This window comes from Carassius gibelio, chromosome B10 (genome assembly GCF_023724105.1).
Source record: "Carassius gibelio isolate Cgi1373 ecotype wild population from Czech Republic chromosome B10, carGib1.2-hapl.c, whole genome shotgun sequence".
Classification (NCBI taxonomy): domain Eukaryota; kingdom Metazoa; phylum Chordata; class Actinopteri; order Cypriniformes; family Cyprinidae; genus Carassius; species Carassius gibelio.
In genome coordinates this window covers 19668693-19692704 of record NC_068405.1, presented here as the reverse complement: position 1 = coordinate 19692704, position 24012 = coordinate 19668693, and the positions used below count along the sequence as shown (strand labels likewise).

General features: G+C 37.6%; 1 protein-coding gene across 6 annotated transcripts; it reads left to right on the top strand.

Moving 5' to 3' along the window:
- The first annotated feature begins 1591 nt into the window (after window positions 1-1591).
- Window positions 1592-23781, top strand: usp25 (ubiquitin specific peptidase 25). Of its 6 annotated transcripts, none has more exons than XM_052567059.1 (26): window positions 1593-1858; window positions 4021-4098; window positions 4261-4405; window positions 5419-5542; window positions 5687-5849; window positions 6950-7036; window positions 7850-7987; window positions 8758-8834; window positions 9133-9206; window positions 10123-10274; window positions 10922-11049; window positions 11532-11627; window positions 11892-12056; window positions 12181-12419; window positions 12524-12594; window positions 12676-12904; window positions 13483-13704; window positions 13785-13924; window positions 15474-15647; window positions 16118-16213; window positions 17899-18077; window positions 19319-19397; window positions 19760-19839; window positions 20127-20250; window positions 21154-21349; window positions 22798-23781. In XM_052567059.1, exons 1-26 carry the CDS (start codon window positions 1817-1819, stop codon window positions 22974-22976), a joined length of 3477 nt encoding a protein of 1158 aa, XP_052423019.1. In that variant the 5' UTR covers window positions 1593-1816; the 3' UTR covers window positions 22977-23781. The 6 variants fall into 6 exon arrangements, with proteins under 6 accessions (XP_052423022.1, XP_052423019.1, XP_052423020.1 ...); XM_052567060.1 differs by having other exon boundaries at window positions 1594-1858; window positions 8761-8834; window positions 13782-13924; XM_052567058.1 differs by having other exon boundaries at window positions 1594-1858; window positions 13782-13924.
- The last annotated feature ends 231 nt before the right edge of the window (window positions 23782-24012 follow it).

The window sequence follows — 24012 nt, the reverse complement described above, 5'->3', positions numbered from 1 at the left end:
TCTTCAGATTATTACTGTATATACATGCTGTGAAATATCCCACACTTTAAGGATCATGAGAGACCAAACTCCATATACAAAGGAATTCATAAAAAAAAAAAAGGAACAGGAACAGTTTCTACAGGATCTGGGACAGGGCTACAAAATGACACTTGAAGTAAAACACTGGTGATGCAGAAACTTCTGTTAAGGTCTTGTTCTCATTTATGTGACAGATTCAGTGCTTTGTGCTTCTCTCGCTCTTAAAGATAAGTGCATAGCTTTTATCAAACAAGGTCTAAAAAGCACAAACATCCCAGCCTCCCATTAATGACTTCTTGAGTGCTCTTGGCCTTTACTCTGTTGCCTGGCTGCGTCAAAGCTTATGCAACCTTACATTGACTGAAAACATGTTACATGAGCGCCACCTGCTGGCAGGACACGGAGTCTATCTATTTCTATCTATACGGAGTCTATATCTCATTTCAACACTTTATTAATAATCACATGGATATTTAATATTTATAAAAAAGGACCTATAAATCAACATTAAGATTAATTTTTCAGACTGCACACTAATTAATGTAATAGTCTGTGAAGGTTCATACTTACACTTTAATAATAATTAATACTAATATATATATATATATATATATATATATATATATATATATATATATATATATATATATATATATATATATATATATATATATATATATATATTACACTCTCTCTTTTTGTGATTGCAGAAGAAAAACTGATGAATGCATGGCTATATATTCATAAACTGTCCAATATAAATTAATATTAAGATGCATCAAACTAATTTTACTATTTAACTAATTGCTTTAATATTCAGTTTATGAAGGGCCATATTTTCACCTTAAAAAATTATAAATACTAATAAATAAAATTCGTAGAATGTATTGTATATAACGTGTTACACTTTTCTCCTTTTGTGAGCAACAGTATTAAAAAAAATATTAAACACATCACAAACAATTATCATTAAAACATTTAATTTGAATTTAAAGGAGTTTTAGATGTTCTATTCGACCTTATTTAATTAATTGCTTAAATAGTCAGTGAAGGGCCATACTTACATTTCCCTAAACAGAAACACAGTTTCTCCTGTGTGAGAACTTTCAGTTTCGTTTCATGACTGTTACAGAACTCACAGTCAGCTGACTTTGGTCTGTTTTTATGAAGCAGTGTTTACCTGGAGCAAATTGTCACATGTGGTTAATGTTTAAAAAGCATTACAATTCACTAACATTTTTTATAGCTTAATGTTTGCTGGCCAAATGCAGTGTTTTTGTTTGTTTGTTTTATATATTAACTGTTTAAACAGTTTTGTGAATTATTTTGTATTTCAAAATCGTTTTACAAAACAACCAATAATTGTATGGTTTCCATTGTGACAACTTACCCCACACAGTGTGGCAGTATATATTTCCTTGTACAGACCATCGTATTTTATTTTTGGGAAATAACGTCGTTTTTTATTAGTCACATTTTTACTGATTGCATGTGTTATTGCTTTATGTATATAGTGTTTGGTTTTGTTTATACTCGTTTCGATGTGTGCGTGTATGGGTGTGTTTACTCCATTGCTGTGACGTAGGCGCGGGCGCGTGTGATTCAGACCCAGCTAATGGATGTCAGTGATGTCAGATGTGTTTGTACTCTTCGACTTCGTCATGGAGCCGTTGCAGCGGGGATGACTACAGGGTTTTTTCTTTTTTAAATTCTTCCATATTACACTCCTCTAATTCCTGTATGCTCCGTTTTTACCCTCGAACCTGAGTCCATTTCGTCTAGAACTGAACCGGCCATGACCGTGGAGCAGAATGTCCTGCAGCAGCACTCTCAGAAGGTAACGCTCCCTGTCCTAACGCACAAACCCGGTTCGGTCCGGTTCGGCCCAGTTCGGTTAGTCTCGGCTCTGTTCGTTTGTGTAATAAGGAGGTTTATGGCCGCGTTGAAAGTTCCAGTGGTTCATTTTGATTGCTGAGGCCTAGTGTTAGCTTCACATTAGCCGCGCTTCACGTTTCTGTGTTTGTTTGTATTTGCTGGACTATTTATACGTACACACGTATGAGTTTTAAATCACTTAAACAATTAAAAAAAGAAACAACTTTCCATAGAACAGCGCAACCCCGCTAAACTAAACCATAATCAGGCGCGTGTATGCTAACAGCGCTAAAGCTACTATAACGTTACTTCCCCATCAAAACTCTCAATAAATACCCCGCAACGTCTATGTGTGACTGTCCAGAAGTGTTAGGATACATCGTGTTGAGTTTGTGTTTGGTATTGCGGGTTTGTTTATGTTCTGACACCCACACTGCTGCTTCATGAAACAAATTCACACTTTTGCCCTTTTGTTTGTAAACATTAGGCGTTTCTTGTTGATTTGAGCCATATATTCGTGTTGTCTGTTTATCGAATCGGTTTTAAAACTTTACATCTTATCTTGTTGGTTTGTGGTATGTTGATTTCAGTTTCGTCTGTTTGTAAACAGACTGTTGAGTAGATGTGTAATTAGTTTATTTCTTCTTCAGTTTCATCAGTTCATAAACATTATTCTTCTGATTTGTGTGGTTGTTTCATTTGTTTGTAAGCATAAGGGCTTTCTTGTTCAAATTCGATTTAAATTTAATCATTAAAGATTACATTTAAATATCATATGTTTGTAAATAGACTCTTGACGTATCTTATTTTTGTTTTATTGGTTTATTTACTTAAAAAACGGCTTTTCTTGTTAGTTTGTTTTATTGTTTTTGTAGATTAAAGTCAAATCTGTTTGTAAACACGTCTGTTTTTTTGTAGTAGTTCTTTAACATAATACACCTTAAGTGCTCACTGAGGTTGTTTTGGTTTTTAATAGTATTATGATCTATTTAGTTAAGTAGGCAGATCATTTATCAGAGTATTATGCAGTAACTGAAGAAGTGATCTTCATGAAACTGAATGAGTTACAGCAGGTGGTGGGGGAATATAAAACTATGTATTTCATATAAACTGAAAGTGAACAACAGGCTGTAAGTTTCAGCACCCCTGATTTGGCTACAAGCTTGTGTTGCTCTATCATGTTACTGTTGTGTAATGCATGTTACATAGCCCATCTCAGGGAGGGGTGTGCCACCTTGGAAAGTGCACGCTCCGCACATACAACATTTCATGTCATATCTTGAACGTAAAGCATGCAGTGCATTAAAAGGTCAGTGCAGCATCTGTTAGCCGCCAGCTATTAGTTGATGTAATGATGTCACTAACTCAGACTCATGAGGCAAACAGAAGATAGTTTGTAAAATATTATTCGGTAGAGCCCAAAGTAATGGTTAGATGAGTAGAAACATCAGTCATATTGTATTCCGGTCTAGGGAGGAGTGCCGTTCCTCCCTCTTTTGCCTAGCACAGTCTGTGTTTGACTCATGCTGTTCCTGAACGCAGCCAGGACTGAGATAAAGGGCCAGTACTCCCAGCCAGAGGTGTGAGATGTTGTTCTGAGCGCTCCTGAGTGGTGTTGGTGACAGCAACCAGTTGGATTCTGGCCTTGCAGAACCGAACTTTTAATATTTGATCCATTTGGAAACATATTCTGCCAAAAACACCCACTTAGACAGGAAAAAACATGTAATATATGACTAATACGGTTTGCTTCTTTTTTTTTTATTTTCTTTTAAGAGTGGGTAGTTTTGAGAATAATCAGTTGTGCTCATGGATATCATATTTATTTATTTCACTGCTAAATAAATAAGTAAAAAGCAATAAAAAATACATTTTAACATCACAACATTTTACTGTACAGTGTGAAAATGTATATTTTCCTTAAGAGATTTATTATTAGTTTATTAATAACTAGTCACACATTTTTTTGTGTTATTGATGATTAACTTTAAGCAAGCATTAAATTACTGAATGTAAAAAAGTAAATTAGTATGTATAAAATATCCTTCAATATGGAGCAGTATAGATGGGATGAACAGTCATTGCAGAGATTCAATTTGAGTTTCTCCTGTGTTTTTCTTACAGCACCAGCAGACATTACTGAACCAGCTGAGGGAAGTTACTGGAACTACAGATGTTCAGCTGTTACAGCAGGCACTGCAGGTGAAATATCGGTTTCATAAACTCAGTAGCTAGTATGGTATCGCTCATATCCTTTATTTTCAACAGATTTGGTAGATACAAATTTGATATTATTTGCTCAAAGACTAGTAGATTTATAGTGCATGTAATGACAGGTGTTTGAACATCTGTATTTTTGTCCAGGCCAGTAACGGTGACCTAGCTGAGGCAGTGGCCTTTCTCACTGAGAAGAATGCCAAGGTCCCGCAGCAAGATGAAGCCACCTATTACCAGACGGCTCAGATCAACAATGATAGATACATCAGTGTGGGCAGCCAAGCTGACACAAGTACGTATTTAAATCTCAGAACAATGATTGGCCAGAATCCAGGGGAAGGTTGCACTGCTCTGTGATGCAGTGCAATCAAATGCCATGACGCAAATGAAAGCTGAGTGAAGAACCAGCTGTAAATGCTCTGTTCCTGACAGCAATCTCCTATAGATTTCAATCTGTGCCTGTACTTAAATAGTGGGATTTTAGGAATGATTAATTCACTTAAAAACTGCAGGAGTAAATTAGCACTGCTGGGTCGAAACAGAGAATTAATATGTATTCCACACACCCTGCTGAAAGGAAAGAGATACTGAAATGAGACATCAATGTAACCCATAACAGTGGGAGTTCTGGCAGCCCTCTTATAAATACAAGCACATCTTCTCAGAGAGTCAGACCTTTAAAAAGCCAGTTTGCCACTCCTCCCAGCTTGCTTCAAATGATGATGAAATAATCTCTAGTCCTGCTGCTGAGAAAATGCTGACAGAGGGAATGTTAGTTTGGCATACTGCATCATGTTTTTATCTGAGCTCTCGACATGCACTTAAACCATATTCAGGATTTTCTCCATCATTATGACCAGTGTGTTAGAACCTCTTGACCAGCCGATTATTTGAGTGATGTTTAAAATTTTCGATGTTCTCGATTAAAGTGTTCAAAATCCAGTGATCACCCTTATTTTAATATTTTTGAAATCCTTCTGAGTGAATTATATGTGGAGCAAACTATTTTTCAAATCAAATTTATTTGTAGGCCTATAGCACTTAATACAAAAAAGATTGTTTCAATGCAACTTCACTGTAATAAACAGAAAAAAATCTGTGTGGATGCTTTTGCATGTGTTTTTAAATTCAACATTAAGTTTAACCATTATTAAATCTTATTATATACTATAATTTAAAATATTTGTATATTTTAATATCATATATTTGTATGCAAATTAGATAAGTAGATAAATATAAAAACACACATTTATCTTTTCCTAGTTATCATTTTTGTTCACTTTCAATGTTCTGTGATTGCTTCAGATGTAATAGATCTCACTGGAGATGATAAAGATGACCTTCAGAGGGCCATCGCTCTCAGTCTGGAGGAGTCGAACAGGGCCTTCAGGGAGACGGGCATCACTGATGAAGAGCAGGCTATCAGCAGGTGGGGGTTTAATTGTGCTTTTACCTTATAGCCTGCCGAACATTTTGTATTATTGTAGATTTTAGCAAAAAAAAAATATGTTCATTACTGCTTTATATGTGGAATAACCAGACAGGAGTAAAGTTTGGTGTCTTTGTGCTTCAGAGTCTTGGAGGCCAGCATTGCTGAAAACAAGGCGAGCCTGAAGCGCACGCACACAGAAGTATGGAGCGATTCACCCAACCCTCACGACAGGAAGAGGCAGGAGAACTGTCCCGTAGGACTGAAGAACGTGGGGAACACGTGCTGGTTCAGTGCAGTTATACAGGTCAGTGTCAGCCACTGTGATTGCTTTAAAGTTAGAAACACATTTGCTTATTTAATGACCTGAAAAACAACAAATGACAGCTTAATGAATTAATTCTAATTGTGTCTTATTGCTTGCATAATAATCCAGACAATTTGATTATGGTAGTCCCACATGTGTTTCAGTCTGTATCAAGTCGAGTGGCCTTGTATTGCAGTTATCAGTGCAGAGATATTGCTGTATCAGTGCTGTTAATTGCATCAGTATATTTAATTAGGAGAAGATAAAATTATATATGTGCATCTAGATGGTACTGGGTCAAGTTTAGAGCACTGGGGTAGAAACTATATAATAAACAACACTCATATGTTTGGGGTCAGTTAAAATAAATAATACAATTCAAACTTTGATTTAGCAAGGATACATTTAATTGATCAAAAGTGATTATTAAGACATTTATGACATTACATTTACAAAAAAATAAATCAGTTTCAACTTGAACTTCCTGTTCATCAAATAAAAAAAGACTTCTAAAAAACAAAAGAATCTTACTGACCTCAAACGTTTAAACTGTGTATACAGTATTGCTTATTAGCCGAATTGTATGTTATTTACTATTAACAAGCATCTTAGCACATTAATATAACACAATCTTTTGTGTTTGTATATCTGCTTTTTAAAACAACTGCAAGTCCTGCTAAGGCCTGATTGTTTGTGTCTGTTATACGGTGTCAGAACATGAACCATGTTGATAGCTGAGTAATGATCGTTGAGTGCTGTCACATGCTGTTTACCTCCTGTGTGTAACCTGACGCCCGAAGAAGCCCCCGCTCATGTAAGAAGCCCAGCCGCTCTGGCGCTCACAGCTCTATGGATTTATAGATCTGGATGAGGAGACACTAAATGTGTTAATCTGTCACCAAAAACAATCCATCAGTCATTCACACAACGAAACTGCAGTGACACTTCAACTAAGCTTGAGAAAAATGTGTTTGTGGGAAACACATGCTGTCTTTTTATTTTGTCAAACCAACATATCATCACAAGGTTATGTTGACATGGTTTTCTGTTGCACACTGTTCTCAAATACTGATCATTATCTTTTTACCTATGTATTTCAGTCTCTTTTTAACCTGCTGGAGTTCCAGAGGCTGGTGTTGCATTATTCCCCCCCTGCACGGGTGCAAGACTTGCCCCGCAATCAAAAGGTGAGATTTCTGTCCGATAGCCAGCTCGCATGCCATAAGAGCTTCCACTTCTCTCCTGTAACTGTGACCTTGCTTGACCTGGTTGGAAAGTCTCAGTTACATGCTGTGACATTATCGTACTGTTGCAGGCCCTGATTTTCGCCTGAAGCAGAGGAAGTGCTTTTTCAAGGTCTCTGTATGCTAGCTGTTAAGTGTCACATCAGCTTCTGTGTTTGGCGCAGCAGGTTAGCTGCTGTCCGTGTGATTTCTTTCCTCAGTATGTTCCTCTGGGGCCCCGAGGGTCAGCAGACATGGCCGCTAATCTGAGCTTAACCTCAGCTACTGATAGAAGACCTCAGAGCCCTGGATTCATCCTTTTCTCTCTCTTTATTGCTCCTTCTTTTCATCTGCTGGGTCGGTGGAGAAGCTCTAATTTTATAGACTTTAAACAACTTATGAATTAAAAGTGTCCTTTGAAGAAGAAAATCAGGATGATGTGATCTGGTGTAGGTTTCTGTCTCCTGTATGACTTTGAGATTTTTGTAAGGCATCGATATCCTTCCTTGAGAGCTGACAGACCTAACTCATCAATTCTTAATCATCCAGTGCTACTCAACTTTTTGCTATCATATCCTATATCAATGTTAAGTTAACATACAACTGATAAATATTACATTTTTATACATTTGGCTGGCATTTAATGTCAGTTATGTATTCCTTGGGAATCAAACCCATGACCTTGATGTTGCTTGTGCTATGCTCTATTGTTTTAGCTGCAGGAACACTTCATGTGTTATGAAGGTTTTAATTTGTTCTCCATTTGCTTTTCCATAGGAGCACAGGAACCTTCCTTTCATGCAGGAGCTGAGGTGCCTTTTCTCTTTGTTGGTGGGTTCCAAGAGAAAGTATGTGGACCCGTCTAGGGCCGTGGAGATCCTCAAGGATGCCTTTAAGTCCAGTGAATCGCAGCAGGTAAGTTTTATATACATTTACATACAGTATATAGTCTTAAATGTGCTGGTGAACTAGGTATTGCAGTCCAAATTCAAAATATTGGAGAGGGTTTCTTTTCGGCCGGTCCCTTTTCCTCAAACTTGATGCACACACATGTCGCCGGATTGACACTCTCACCCCTTTTGTTTGCCATCTTCCATGACTGAAATGAAATACACTGTGTTTCCCACCAACTGGCAACCCAGTGTACCGAAATACAATTGGGTAAACTGGCAGTGGGCGAGTTTCACAAACCAAAACAGAGACCGACATTCTGGCCTGGAGCGCACATTTTCAAAGGAGAATAACTGACTGTAGCATTGTTTTTCAGATAAACAAATGTGTTAAAAATAGTCAAAAATCTACATGCAGCTTTAAATGTACAGTACACCTTAAAGTCTTAGAGAGCTTACAATAGAACAAAAACAGTGTTTCATTCCAAAGATCACTGAATGGGTAACATTGTGATGTAAAATGAAATAATGACCCTTTTGATGCAATTTAAAAAGTAGACTCATAAGTGGGCTTCAGGGAAAAACAAAAATGCTGCAAAAATCATTACACTTATTGAGCTCTCAATAATTGTGCCATGAGTCTATCTGTTTTATACACCTTTGATTAATATGGTACATCACATTTTAGTGCCACATTTGCACTTAGTGAGAGCAAAAAATTCTAGGACCAATTGAATCCAATTGAAACAAGAATACATTCATTCAGGATTTGGATTGGTGTTTTTGTATGTACAGCAGGATGTGAGTGAGTTCACCCATAAACTCTTGGACTGGCTAGAAGACGCGTTTCAGATAAAGGCAGAGGAGGACAGGTAAGACCATATACATCTCAACAGAATATCTGATCACCCTTTCACAAGCTTTCCACTATATCTCTGTGTTCCTGTGTCATATCAGTCAGAATGATGTACGACCGCACCACAAATTCAGCTGGAACAGACATTAATGATGATTAATGTGCTACATTAACCTGTTTGACTTCAATTAGCACCGTTAAATACCCACTGAAGGCAGTCCTCATGTGACTCCTACAGCCAAAGGACACCGACTCCTCTAGTTCAGAACATTTCCAGCACCATGTGACTCCATGTTTGCTCTTGTTCTACACAGAGAGGGAGAGAAGCCGAAGAACCCGATGGTTGACCTTTTTTATGGACGTTTCCTGGCTGTGGGTGTCCTGGAAGGTGAATATTCATCAGCTGTATGAGTCTTCTCTCCTAGCTAATTATAAGTGACCTTGTGTTAATGTTATGTGGAGAACCCAAGTTCTAAAACGAAGTAATGGTTGTTGATGTGTGAGTGACGTTGGGCTTATTAAACATGGCAGCACTGATCATAGCTGGTTACATACAGACAGTTTAGTCGGTGAATATTTTACATTGGCAAGATGTTAGAATCTTAAGATTTCTTGCATGTGTACTTGTCTTGTTCACTTGAGTATTACATTTATCAAAATATTCCTGTAAATCTAGTAAAACCTCACAAAATGTCTTTACAAAATGCAAAAGTAGACAATAAACACAATAACATTCATACATTAAGTAAGTGTAGGGTCAGTTAGTAGTAATTGTAGTCAGCATAGATGCATTAAAATGATCAAGCAGTGACATTTGTAATGTTACAAAATATTTCTGTTTCTAAATAAATAAAAATCATGGTGTCCAGTCTGTCCACAAAAATATCAATCTGCACAACTGCAGCACTGATGACCATATTAAGAAATGTTTTAAGCACCAAATAAGCATATCTGTATGGTTTCTGAGAGATCATGTGACAATGAAGACTGGAGTAATTGCTGCTGAAAATTGCAGCTTTGAATAATGTACCCAAATAATAACAAATGTAGTGTAATTCAAGTAAAGTGTGCATGAAGGGAGCATTTAGTTCTCTCTCATTTACGTTTGTGTACTGCATAAAGCATTTCTTGCCAAAACCAAAACAAACTGGCATGTTTGTTTGGCTATTTTTTTCTTGGGTATGACACACTTTTACAGTTCTGTATCCATATGGTGGCCACTAAATAAAGAGATTGCACTCGTAAGATTATCACGTTGCAGAGCATATTTAAAGACTATGATGTGATCTTATTTGTTTTTACAGGAAAGAAATTTGAGAACACGGAGATGTTTGGGCAGTACCCTCTCCAGGTGAACGGCTTCAAAGATCTGCACGAGTGTTTAGAGGCAGCCATGATAGAGGGAGAGATTGAGTCTTTGCATTCTGCCGAGAACTCCGCCAAATCAGGCCAAGAGGTTTGTAGATTCCGCGGTTGTCTCTTTTTTTTCTATCCCTTCCTTTTTTAAATATATCCCTTCTGTCTGCTGCCCAATCAATCTTTGAGGTGAAGAAAAAGAAAACATGTGACCTCTGACCAAGATGTTACATAATGGCTTTTCAGTCATCAGTGCTGCCCTGGGCAGATCCCTTTGCAGCTGCTTCCTGCTAATTACTTCAGCTGAGTGCAAAGAAAGAAGGAGATTCTCTGGTGTACATTATTCTGGGCATCAATGGGCTGGGATGTTAATGGAAGCCCAGCACACTGTGTCTCTCTCAGGGCTCAGAATGTGATCAGGTCACCGGTGTTCATTTCAGCTGTCAGCATGTTAGGCGGAGCTGGGATTGGTCACATGGATGAGCTTTTCTTGGAGCATGCTGGAGTTAAAATACTGCTAAACAGATTTCTGGAAAGTAAATAGTTTTAAGAAATGGCAAGAAAATACTATATTCAGAGAAAATGGAGTGAGAATTTTTATATTTTAAATAAAATTAGTAAAAATTATTTAAATACTTGAAAGTCATTTTCTCACGTTCATTGATGTCATATGGGCAGAAAAGACATTTAAATGTAGTGTTCTTATATACAAATGTTTGACGTGTGTGTGTGTTTTTCTTCGTCCAGCACTGGTTCACAGAACTCCCACCAGTTTTGACCTTTGAACTGTCAAGGTTCGAGTTTAATCAAACCTTAGGCCGACCTGAGAAGATTCACAACAAGCTAGAGTTTCCTTCCATGCTGTACATGGACAGGTTAGTGCTATCTCTTTTTTAATAATTTTATACTACAGTTTATAGTTTCTAGTTTTTTTTATATGTAAATGTTTTTTTTATTATTATTGTTGTCTGTGATTTTGAATATTTTGTAAAATCTCACATTGTCTTGAATCATTTCCCAGTGGTAATCCAACCAACATCAGTGGTGTCATTGTAATATTTGCATAATTGTTTTTTTTTCTTCCATTTAATTAGCATGCTGTATTTTGATTGGCCTTTTCTTTCTTGCATTATTTTATTTTTCTGGTAGTTTTCTTAACATGTCTGGCGCACTTTTAGAGTCCAGAATTAAGAGCTCCAACTCATTTTCTGTGAACAGAGTAAAAAGTATTTGCTTGTACCTTTGCTGTAAAGTGGACTTGAACGTTTTTTGTTTTGGTTTGTTTCAACTTGTTTCTTGATTCCTTAAGGATTCTGTATACTCAATGCAAAATACTTATGTCTGCAATTGATTCCAGGTACATGGACAAGAACAGAGACATCACACGGATAAAACGAGAGGAGATCAGAAGACTAAAGGAGCACCTGACCGTTCTTCAACAGCGACTGGAGAGGTTTGTTAACTCTATTTAGCCTCTGCCCTGATCTAGAGATAACTTGCTGTTAACTTACATAGCAGGAAAATCTCAGCTTTCAACATGAAAGAAGCTTTTAGATTAAGAAAATATGAAAGTCACATTCTAAGTTGTGACTGTATTTTTCATGAGTAACATGATACAGGCTGACTAAATGTTTAATATTTTTCTGCTGTCAGTTCATAGAAAACTAAACCTTTTGCACATTTGTGATCCATTTTTCCTAAATTCTCTCTGTGACAGGTATCTGAGCTATGGCTCAGGGCCCAAGCGGTTTCCTCTGGCCGATGTTCTCCAGTATGCCATGGAGTTTGCGTCCAGCAAGCCTGTGTGTACATCGCCTGTGGAGGATATTGAAACAACAGCACCACCTGGTGCCACGACTGCACAGCTGCTACCTCCAGCAAGGCAAGTTTTTTTCCACTCGTTTCAAAACTGAACATTTATTTAGAATAGCTCTTTTGTTTTTTGTTTTTTTTTGCTAATGCAATGCATTTATGAGATATTAAGTGTTTTTGTGCATGGACTACAGCACAGGAGAGCAGCCAGATGCATCTGTTCCACCCGAGTGCTCCGGCTCTGGTCCACAGGCCCAACAGCAGCAACAACAACAACAGCAAAGAGTTTCGATCCATAAACCGTTCACTCAGTCTCGTGTGCCGCCAGATCTACCCATGCACCCAGCCCCCCGACACATCTCCGAGGAGGAGCTGCGGGTGCTGGAGGGCTGTCTGCACCGCTGGAGGAGCGAGGTGGAGAATGACACCAGGGGTACAAACACGCATGCATGCAAACATAAACTTATACAGCCCTATTTCTCTTTCCTGTTGCTTTGGGCTTCGTACATTTACATGTTTCTTTCTGGTGTGTGTCAGATCTGCAGGCCAGTATATCTAGAATCCACAGAACCATTGAGCTTATGTATTCTGACAAGTCCATGATGCAGGTGAGAAGCTTTTCGATTTTTCAGATTGTTTCAGAAATATTCCCAAAACAAGTTCATCTTGTTCATGATGATGCGTTTCAGGCGCCGTACCGGCTGCATGCTGTTTTGGTCCACGAGGGTCAGGCTAACGCAGGTCACTACTGGGCGTACATCTTCGACCCACATCAACAGCGATGGATGAAATACAATGATATTTCGGTGACAAAGTCATCCTGGGAGGAGCTGGTGCGAGACTCGTTTGGTGGATATCGCAATGCAAGCGCATATTGCCTCATGTACATTGATGATAAAAAACCCTTCCTCATTGAAGGTAATCTAATCTTCATATGCAAATTAACTCATTAAGTAGTGTCTTATGAATTATCAGCACAGCTAATGAGCGGAGTAGTGAAATCTAAAGGCTTCAACTTTCTATTCAAGGATCAATTGGAACTGGTGATCAATTTGTTACTTTAAAAATAAAAATGTAAATAAATAACTTTTCAAATGGCTAAATATATAAAATAGTGTTTAATTAATTTATTATTTTAAAATTAAATATTAAAAATGCAATTTAAAGCACAAAATATTTGAATATTTTATTGTTACAAATATGATTTAAAATATTCGAAGTATGCTTTATTAATCGTTTGTTAATTTGATTAAAAACAATTGTCACATTTAACTTTTTTTTTTTTATTATTAATAAATTGATTCCTTATTTTTAATGACACTCCAAGTCTTCAATAGTCTATTTATTTGTATTTTGGGGACAAATTGTCCCAATGAGGGTGTTTTCAAAGAAGCATTATTTTTTAAGTGTTACAATGAAAGCGTTTTTTTAGTTGTAGGAATTGGTCTGTTAAAATCATATTTGGGATGCTGACTCCATGCTTCTGTATATCTCAGAGGAGTTTGATAAAGAGACAGGGCAGATGCTCAGCGGCTTGGACAAGCTCCCTCCTGATCTGAAGGAGTATGTAGAGGCAGATAACAAGCTCTTTGAGAGGGAGATGGAGGAGTGGGATGCTCTACAAGCTCGTAAACTCCAGCAGGAGAAACTGGCTCTGGCCGCCGCCAGTGTGGCCGCCCAGCCCATGAGCACTGAACCCTGCCCTCCAGACAACACAGGTGAGCCTTTCACATGTCTTAATCGGTGGCCATACCATCTGAAACAACTGTCCTGAACTCAATCTCTGCTCCCTCAGCAGCCCCTCAGCATGACCCAGAGTACATGGAGCAGCAGTCGCCCACCGGAGACTCCAAACACCTGCAGGAGGACACGGAGAGAGCCATCAGCAAAGCCGCAGCTGAGCATGATGAGAAGAGTCCAGAAGCCCTGCTCAACACAGTAAGACATGCATTAACACATGATGTACAAGGTCTGAGTCCTTCAGACGGTTCTGGAGAACAAAACACTACTTAAATAATGCGTTTAGAAGGTTCTGCTGTTCTGAAGTTGTAGTTGGATGGCTAAATGTATTTGTGTCTACAAATTAGAAGAAATGCCAGTAGGTTTAAATTGTTTGTATTTCTTTTGTAGGATGTGAAATTTGTGCTAGTTTTCATCTCAATGTTCATTCTTTTTCCATCTGTCTTATAAACACACTGGACTTTGGGTATTTGGTTCTAATCACTCAAATATCAAAAATAGAATGAAAAAATCTCTTTATCCATGTTGTGTTGCATTTGTGCTTTGCTTCATCCATTAGAATAATGTGCAATTTAAAAAAAAATAAGTATGCAGTCATTTTCTTATTATGCAATTAAGGTTCTTACTTCATTATATTACTCTTTATGTACTAGATAGAGAAGTTCATGTAGCTTTAGCTGATGAGGTTCTGTGGGTTTTGGTGACGATTAAGATATTTCAGTGCTGATACTGATGAAGTGTCAATATGTATAATTCAATGTTAATCATTTGTAATTATATTTTTGTAGGTCATATACATTTAGTTTTTAAAGTTTTATTTTTCATTTAATTTATGTGTTGTTTTCAGCAATTAATTTGTAATTCATCAATAATTAAATGTAAACATTTATATTCTTGTAGGTGACATTTAATTGGTAAGGAGATTTATTGGTTTGGATTGGAATGTTTAAGAAGAGAAAACAAAATCTTAATTGTAAAACAATTTGTATTTGTAGAGTTCTGCAACTAATTTGGAATTAATCAGTAATTATAATAAAATGTTCATTAACATTTTAATTATATTTAATAGTGTTATTTGGTGAAACAGATTGAGTTCTGTTTAAGAAAGCAAAATAATATGTTGTACAGTAACTTGTATGTGTTGGGTTTGACAATTAAGTTGTAGTTCACCAAAATGTTTTATAATATTATAATTAAAATATTTGTAATTGTTTTCTTTAGGTGAAACATTAAGTTTTAGGTAGAGAAAACAGTAATTTTATGTCGTGTTTTCGGCAATTCATTTGAAGTTCATAATCTATAATTAATATATATTACATATTAAACTGGGATAGGAGAAACTATGAAAAGACATCTATGTCGAAGTCATTCATAAGCTGTCTCGGAGGTTGCATTTGTTTTCAGTCATCGAGCTTGTCTTATTTCAGAAAAGTTCAAATGAAAGTAGCAATAGTTTGATTTCCCTGAATAAGAAAAAAGGTTTGGGGCGGAGTTATTTGGTTGTTCAGCCAATCAGAAACATTATCCCAATTGAAATCGGTGATGTTAGTGGCAGATAACACTTAACACACTTTAGCTCTAAGGTTCCAAATCTCGTTTATTAAGTGAGATTTATAATGGTGGTAAAAATAATAAATAAAAAAGAAACTGGATAAGAACTGGATTAGATGCTCTCTCTCAGTACTTTTGGCCCACTTTCTCTTTCGGAGAGGTTTTTTTTCTCTCTCTCTCTTTCTGTCTCTCTTAGTCTCAGTCATCACATCCCGACAGCGAGGTGACCTCTGACCCCTGTCCTCCCCTTGACCCTGAGCAGGACGACTCCGCCTCCTCTCCGCCCGCACCTCAGCGGGTGGTGGAGGTGGCCATTCCTAATGTAGGAACCTTCGTCATTCAGTCGAAGGAGGGAGGTTATGATGATGAGGTAGAGTCCAAAAAAAGACTGGTCATGAGCGTGCAGCCCTAAAACTCCCAGCATCCTTTTCACAACCTGCTCTTACATGCCAAACCCATTTCAGATTAACATTATATGCAAGTTACTCCCAGTGGACTCCCAAACTACTAACATTGCCCCCGGTAAAACGTTACAAAAGAGAAAACCTACCTGTCTTTTTTTTCTTTTCCTTTATGAAGCATGTAGCGCAGGCTTCGGATCATTGTGTTATTTATTTTCACATTAATTTACCATCTACAGAGCTCACTATGGTGTTCCTTACTTAGCAGAACACACATTAAGCTGCATGACAATCCTGTTTTGAATGTTTAATCATCTTCAATGGTTTGGCTTGAGTTCGTTCGCTGGTGGCTGAGCTGTGGTGTGATTGGCATGCAGACTGGCCAATGAGAGTTTTGGAGGCGTGGCTGGTGTAGTAATATCCTTCCCTCCTTGGGCAGGCGATGATGACCCCAAACATGCAGGGTATCATAATGGCCATTGGCAAATCCAGGAGTGTTTATGACAAGTGTGGGCCTGAAGCAGCGTTCTTCAAGGTACATGACCTGCTGCATGCCACACCCCCTGTGCATCTCATTAGTTAGTTGACCACACCCCCTCTCTGAGCATCTCATTATCTCTGTGAGCTCACTTTTTACACTGCAGGCTATGGAAAAACCCTCTGCATTCTGTTATGCTGATAGGGTTCTTTATTTATTATAATTTTTCATTATCTACTGTGTGCTGGTTTTGCTCACACCTAAGATTGGATCAGTATCAGCCTTCATTTCTTTGGTATCAATAGTGATTAAATGAAATTACTGCCGTCAATATAAAATTCAGTGTCAGTTATTCTTATTTATTGTAGGTGATAGGCATTTAGTTCTGCTTATAGTGAAAAAAAAACTCTATTAATTTTTAAAATAATTTGTATGTGTAGGTAATTAAATTAAATAATTGATGTAATGTTTTCTATATATAATTCCCACTTTGCTGTTCAGTTCAGGTATTGAAACCGTTAAAAAATGAAGATCTTGAGGTACTGCAGTAGGTTTTAAGTGTTGGTTTACTTTGTCTTCATCTGCTGTCAGCTGAATGTAATTGCTGCTGTGTTATAAAAGGTTGTTTTAATCTAGCATTGGTTTGGGTATCTTTGACTATTCAGTATTGTGTACTTTACACAACATAGCAAACGAAGTTGAGTGCTAATTAAAACTTTAAAGATGACTCCATTTAAGACAGTAAGTGAGAATTGTTTGTTGTCTATTGGTCAGAGAGTGACTTTTAGATTTTATCAAGGGTCCACAGACTGAAAAATAGGCTAATTTGGCTAATTGTGGCACTTACAGTCATATTAATTAAAGGTGGGGTAAGTGATTTCTGGTAGCCAGTGATATTTCAAACCACCAAAACAAACAAGCCCCTACCCCAAAAGTGTTTCGCACCAATTTTGATAGCTTTACCCCTATTTTGATAGCTCTGCCCCACACATACGTACACAACCCAGGCAACGATTATAACACACGGACATATTCAAGCAAAAGCCAGCATATATTAGTTCTGTGAAACAAAGCAAAACCAATGTTACTCCCCTATCGAGAAGAAACAGAGCAACCTCGGTGTCTGATCGCAGTCCTTTCTGCTCCTTGTGTTCTCTACAGCGTTCTCTCATATTTACACAGGTCGTACTTCTTGCCTTATCGTAAGCCTTCTTTAGTTCCGCAGACATTTCCCTCTTTTGTTTTTTATCTGCCATCTCTATCTTTCTGTCGTCATTAGGCTCATTAGGCTAATGTCTGTTCTGTGCACTGAGCACTTGCTCCTCCGCATCATGAGTAGACACGCCCCTTACAGCTGATTGGCTACAAGTTTTGGAACTCTGCCTGACTCTAAACCTTTTATGAAAAAATACATACCCCACCTTTAATGTACATTGCCCCTGTAAACAAATAATTTCTAAACTTCTCTCAATAGGCCTCTGATTTGTGCTTTCACTTGTTTTCCAGCTGTGTATTTTCACTTTGCACGCAGTATGTTATTTCTACAGCTAAAGATGTTTTGAGTCACATACATTAAAACCACATGCACCAAATCAATCATTATACTACATCTTGTGTAGATGGAAAGATACAATTATTTTCTTGTTCATGTGCATTTCTAAATTAACACATCCATCTCTGCATATCTCTGACTCTTTTTAATTCTTTCCCATTGTCTCTCGACTTCTCTCTGTCTCTAACAGGCCATGAAAGTAGAGTACACTCGTTTACTGAGGTTTGCTCAAGAGGACACGCCCCCCGAGAGGGACTACCGATTGCTGCATGTCATTGTTTACTTCATTCACAACCAGGCGCCCAAAAAGATTGTGGAGAGAACTCTGCTCATGCAGTTTGCCGACAGAAACCTTGGCTTTGATGAGAGGTAGGAGTCATAAGAGTCTTAATAAAATGACTGCTTTTTATTTATTCTATTAATATTAAATTAATTAATTTCATTCCATTGAGTTTTTACTTGATTCTACATCAGATCATAATGATTCCATACACACAACACAAAACTAAAAAAAGTTTTATAATAATTTTTAATTATTTGAAGACACTATATAATATTATGCTCCGTTGCATTCCCTTTAAAGTATTCCCTTCATAGATTTCTAACCCTGTAAAATTAATGGAAATGAATACATTATCATTAAAGGTACAGGTTGTAGGACATTAGCACTACCAAAACAATAACAATCGCATGGTTTGATGACGCTGAGGAGGAGCATGGAATGATGGGTCTTCTACCCAACCGCTGACGGCCATCAATCAGACGGAAAGATAAATCATAGATTTAATTCTGCTCCACTCCATTGCTCTTCAGTCTTTATAAAATGTATTTAAAAAATAGAGTAAAACATCTCCAGAAATCATGAAATTCAGTGGTTGAAAGCTGTGTGAACTTTTATTTTTTTATTTTTATTTTTTTTATTATTATAATTATTTATTTTAAATTATTTATTATTAATTAATATTTTTTGGTAAAAATATCTTCTTCTTTTTTTAAGGATCCAAATACTTGGGGCCACTTTATTTTTAACAAGCTTTCTTACACATTTGGCCCTGAAATGAACTTTAACTTCACTTATGAATGGCGATTTTATTATACAGTTAGTTGAGCCTCAAGTTTACTAATATAAAAGACAAGCATTAGCCACACACAATGCTGTAGCTTGACAGGACCACCTCACTGATAACTGATTGAAGTGAACCCTCTTCCAAAGGCCAGTTTTGTCTCGAGCCTCCCAGACTGACACAGACAGTGATTATCAGCTCGTCACAGCAGTCACTGCTATTTCTGATCATTGTGTTACCGAACAGCTTCCTGTCTGCGCACCCGAAAGGCTTTTGTCTCGCTACACAGTCTCGAGTGCCTCCAGAGCAGACTGCACGCTCCGGTGAAGAACGTGATCCATATTCATAAGCAAATTGATTTCTTTCTCCTCTATTTTGAGCGAGTTAATTAGATTGATGTGCGCGCGGCCCCAGATGACACGCTCTCTTTCCATTTTGTTTTGGGTAATAAAGTATGATTCATAGCCAGAGGATGCAGCTCATTCCTGAGAGCATCTCATGAGTCACGCCTGAGCTCTAATGTGGCGGCCCTGTTCTTCCCTGCAGGTGTAAGAGCATCATGAAGGTGGCACGTGCTAAACTGGAGCTCATTAAGCCTGACGAGGTGAACATGGAGGAATACGAGGTTAGTGAAGTATAATCGTTTCCTCACTTACCCGGTGAAGCAGGGAGGCTAGCCCCTGGCGGGCCTTCACTTCTAGAGTCCAATAAATATTTCCTATGTTATAGGTTATATCAGTGTGTGGACAATACATGTTATTTTGTTATACAAATGCATTCACACACATGCATGTATTTATTTAAGAAAAATAAGTTATGTTTTATAATAAAAATAAGTTAACATTTATATGTAATCTATACTGTATTAATATAAATATATACATGTAAATACATATTTTGTTTAAAATGTATACTATAATCACGCAGTGTTGTAATTGTTTAATTGTACTTCGTCATTTAAAAAAATAATCTTATGATACTTCACAGATGTGGCATCAGGATTACAGGAAATTCCGTGACACAACAGTGTTCCTGTTGATCGGCCTGGAATTATTCTTAAAGAAAAGGTGAAGCTCTTATCTTTAATTCTTGAATTTTCTTTTCATTTTAGATGGACATTGTCAATCGAAACAGGTGAAATGGGGGAAACGGCCCTTACCAGAATCCTTTTCTGTAATATCACCACTAGATGGCAGCATATTCTGCTTTATCAACTCAAAGCAGAACTAAAAACTAAATGTTGCCACAGTCAAGAAACATTATCTTGTAGCGTTTTACTACTTTCTTTATGCTTTATTAGGATTGCAAATATAAAATCCATATTAATATGTTCTTTACATTTATTTTATTCCAGTTACGTGGATTCATTGATGTACCTGATCTACGCCTATCAATACAACAAAGAGCTCCTGGCAAAAGGGCCATACAGAGGCCACGATGAGGAGATGATCGCACATTACCGCAGAGAATGCCTGCTAGTAAGTGAATCGACCACCTCCTCTTAACAGGGATCTACGACCAGCTCAAACTGTGCTCCTAACAGCTCTCCTAACAGCTCTCAGTATTTTTTTTGTGCCAATGCACACACTTTCCTGTTAACATTGTTTCTAACACTAATGACTGGAACAAATCTGGTTAGCATTTCAGTACAGAGTGCATTAGGGGCGATAGTTTGCATATATGTGGTTTTGCAAATACAATTTGAATAAACATTTTATCTGTCAAGTCCAAAATGCCTTTTTCATTTCCTGTCAAAGTTCCACTTGGGGGTAGAGCGTTTTTCATTCTTTGTGGCATTTGGATTCACTTAGAATTAAAAGCTGAAAGTTGAAACTTCTATTTGTTGCTGTAGTAAATCAATTGTAATAAACATTTGCTTTGACTTTGCAATCCACTGCCGTTCTCCCCATCTATGTACCCGGTGACCCCCACACGGCCATTGTGCTCCTAATATAATCATCATCAGTCCTGGAGTAGGAAGCGTACTGGACTCAGTGCGTAAACACATTAGAGGGAAGCACGTCGTTGTCCTTGTTTCACCTTTTGCCAGCACTGCAGAGGACTTGACTTCATCTCAAGCTGTGCTGTTTACCCTCTGCTCACTTTAATTGAAAATACTGCTAACATTGACATAGCTAATGTGCTGCAATGTTTTTCTCTTTTTCGCATTCTAGCTAGTTGCTTGTTCCAGTTGAGTGGCGAAAGGGGTTAGAGAGTTTACCTGCCGCATTCAAAGTTTGAGAGTGTTTAATTGCGTAGCAAAGAACATCACTTTTTGCGTCAATAAAAACGTTCTTGGATGTGGAGGATGTTTCTATGTATTGATTTTTGTGGACGCTTTTTTTTGTGTGTGTGTGTGTGTGTGTGTGTGTGTTTCGCAGAAGGTGAATGAACACGCGGCTGCCCTCTTTGAAACAGGCGAGGAGAATAAAGTGAACGCTGGTCTGAGCATCATGAACGAGCTGGTGGTGGCCTGTATTCCACTGCTGCTGGTGGATGAGATGGAGGAGAAAGACATGGTGGCTGTCGAAGACATGAGGAACCGATGGTGCTCATACCTGGGCCAGGAAATGGAGCGTAAGTCTTAGGGGTCTTAGAGTCTTTTTTTATTCACAGGGTCACTGTCAGCTCAGTTCTCAATTTTGAAATCAAATTCAGTATTAAAGCTGTGTACAAAAATTAAAATTCTGAAAGTTTTCTGGATGATAGTGTTCAATGTGAGTTTCACATCTAACCTTATATGTATGTGTCATGTTACTGCATGTCAAATTCTTATATTTAATCAGTAAACACAATTAGAGTTATAAGAGACTATAGGGCTGTTACCAGTCAAATTAAACCATATTTGACACAGAAAATGCATCTGAAGTGGCGTTTAGATTTATTTGCACTGACTTAAATGCACCTCAAAGGTGGGATGAATGCATTTACACTGCACTTGCATAAATAAAACCATAAGATTGTTTTAAAAACTTTTTTTTGTTTTACTTTTATTATTTTTTTTATTATTTTTAAATGGAATGATTAAAAAAAAATTATGTAAATGTTTAACTAAAATTGACAGTAGGTGGTGGCAAGTATTAATAAGCCATTGAATAGTTAATTCAAACTATTCATTCAAAACAGCAGATTCATTAAAAAACAAATTTACGGCATGTCAAAATTACTATAATTTCAAGATGACAACATGATGTTCTGCTTGAAGATGATCACCCTAGGACTCATAACTCTGGCACTATCAATGCCTAAACATATGCCTAATGAATCTGACGTGGTCAGGTGGTTGTAGTTGTAGTTGTAGTTGTAGCTCTTAGAAAATTCCCAGTACTCAAGTTGTAATTACGAGCTGGTATGTCATAATGGTAATTACGACATGACGTGAATGTAGCTCAAGCAAGTAACTGGCTGCATCTGAAATCGCATACTTCATTACTATATAGTAGGCAAAAAAACTGAATATGAAAGAGAAGTCAGAATTCACAGTATTCATAGAAGAGCAGGCAACCCACCTACCCTGATTACTTACCACTTCCACCGAGATTCAATAGTGCACATTCAGTGCACACTTTACTATCCCATGAGGACATGGGAAAGGATTTTGTGAATAACAGTGTAGCAGCAACTGACTCTAGTAGGTCACATGACCTTGACAACATGAAGAATGTAGTGCATTCATACTATATAGCACTTTGTTTTAAAGAAATTACTTATTCAAAAGAAGTACTACCTACTGAGAGAGTATGCCATTTCGGATGCAGCCACTATCTTTATGAATAAATCATTGAATCACTCAAACAAATCCTTTACAGATTTATTTAGGAATGAAATACTGTTCTCTGTTGCAACTGTTCTGATGTGGCATTATTTGGAACTATTTTCTTTGTCATTTTCTCAGAGACTACAGTGTATTCACTGAACTTTCCGAGTGCTGCACTGCTCTAGCATTTGACTCCCATCTTCTCTGTCAACCACTTTCCAGTTAATAGATAATTGTTCCATCTCAAACTTGTCTTTTTCTTCTCCAGCTAATCTCCAGGAGAAACTGACCGACTTCCTGCCCAAGCTGCTCGACTGCTCAACTGAGATCAAAAGCTTTCATGACCATCCCAAACTACCTTCATACTCCACGCTGGAGCTGTGCGAGCGTTACGGCCGGGTCATGACATCACTCACCCTGAGTCGAACCCCCGCAGATGGCAGATGAGCTGCGCAGACTTCATCTCCCCTCAACTAACACATGCCTTCCTTAAAGCAGGGCTTTCCCAAACCTACCAACCTTTCCTTTCTCTTTTGCTGCTAGAGATTTTACCTTATCCTTATCGGTATTATTAATATTATTTTGAGGATTCTGTTATATTTTAAAGCTATTGCAACAGCAAGAATGGTGTGAAACTGAGCAGAGACTAAGAAGAAGCATTAGACGGATAGTTCACGCAAAGATAAAAGTCTAGTCATCATTTGTTTACCTCATGTTGTTCCAAACCCATATGAAAGGGAGATGTCTAGCAGAATGTTCAAGCTGCTGGGACCAGAGACAGCTGTGGATGGAAAGAAGAAAGTTATATGGGCTCTAAACTACTTAAGGGTATAGAAATTAGGCTGAATTTTCATTTTCAAGTGAACTATCCCTTCAAAGCAAAGAATGGTATCATGATAGTGCTTTATACATTGGCGCATGCAGCTTTAGCTTTGTGAAACGAGGTTGAGGATTCATTTCAATATTTAGGTTTATTTTAGTTTTATTTTCCCTCATTTACCCTTTCACATAAGAAGCAGGTCAACCTGCTGCGCCACCCTCAGTTACAGTGTTACTGCATTGTTTTGTTTAGTTTTTTCTAAGGACGGTGAGTCAAAAATCTGGAGGCTCTTGGATTGGTCTGCAGACCTGACGACTGGGACTTTAACACAAGTTTTAAGTGCTGTGGTTGGCAGCCATGGGACATACTGTGGCTTGTTAATACATTGAGAGAATAAAGTTTTATTTATGGCTCTTTTAGGCCAGATACATATTTTTTTAAATGTTCCTAATCTTTATTGAACTTCGCATTGAATGAAACTGTGCTGTGCTTCTTTGGGTATCTCAAAGAGAACAGAGTATGTTTTCCCCATGGACTCGGATAGATTTGACTGCATCTGAATCCTTTTGAGACTCTTCCTGAGTATGTTTTTCCAAAAGAAGTTTCGTAGATACAGAAAATGCCAAGTATTGAGTAAAAAGGCACATACACTACTACTTTCCC

What these genes read in the sequence shown, in the direction of transcription:
- usp25 (XM_052567058.1), top strand. Translation starts at nt 1,817, where the DNA reads ATGACCGTGGAGCAGAATGTCCTGCAGCAGCACTCTCAGAAG. An exon ending in AAAACCCTTCCTCATTGAAG is followed by an intron (nt 12,905 to 13,482) that starts GTAATCTAATCT and finishes TGTATATCTCAG; the next exon opens with AGGAGTTTGATAAAGAGACA. An exon ending in AACCTTGGCTTTGATGAGAG is followed by an intron (nt 18,078 to 19,318) that starts GTAGGAGTCATA and finishes TCTTCCCTGCAG; the next exon opens with GTGTAAGAGCATCATGAAGG.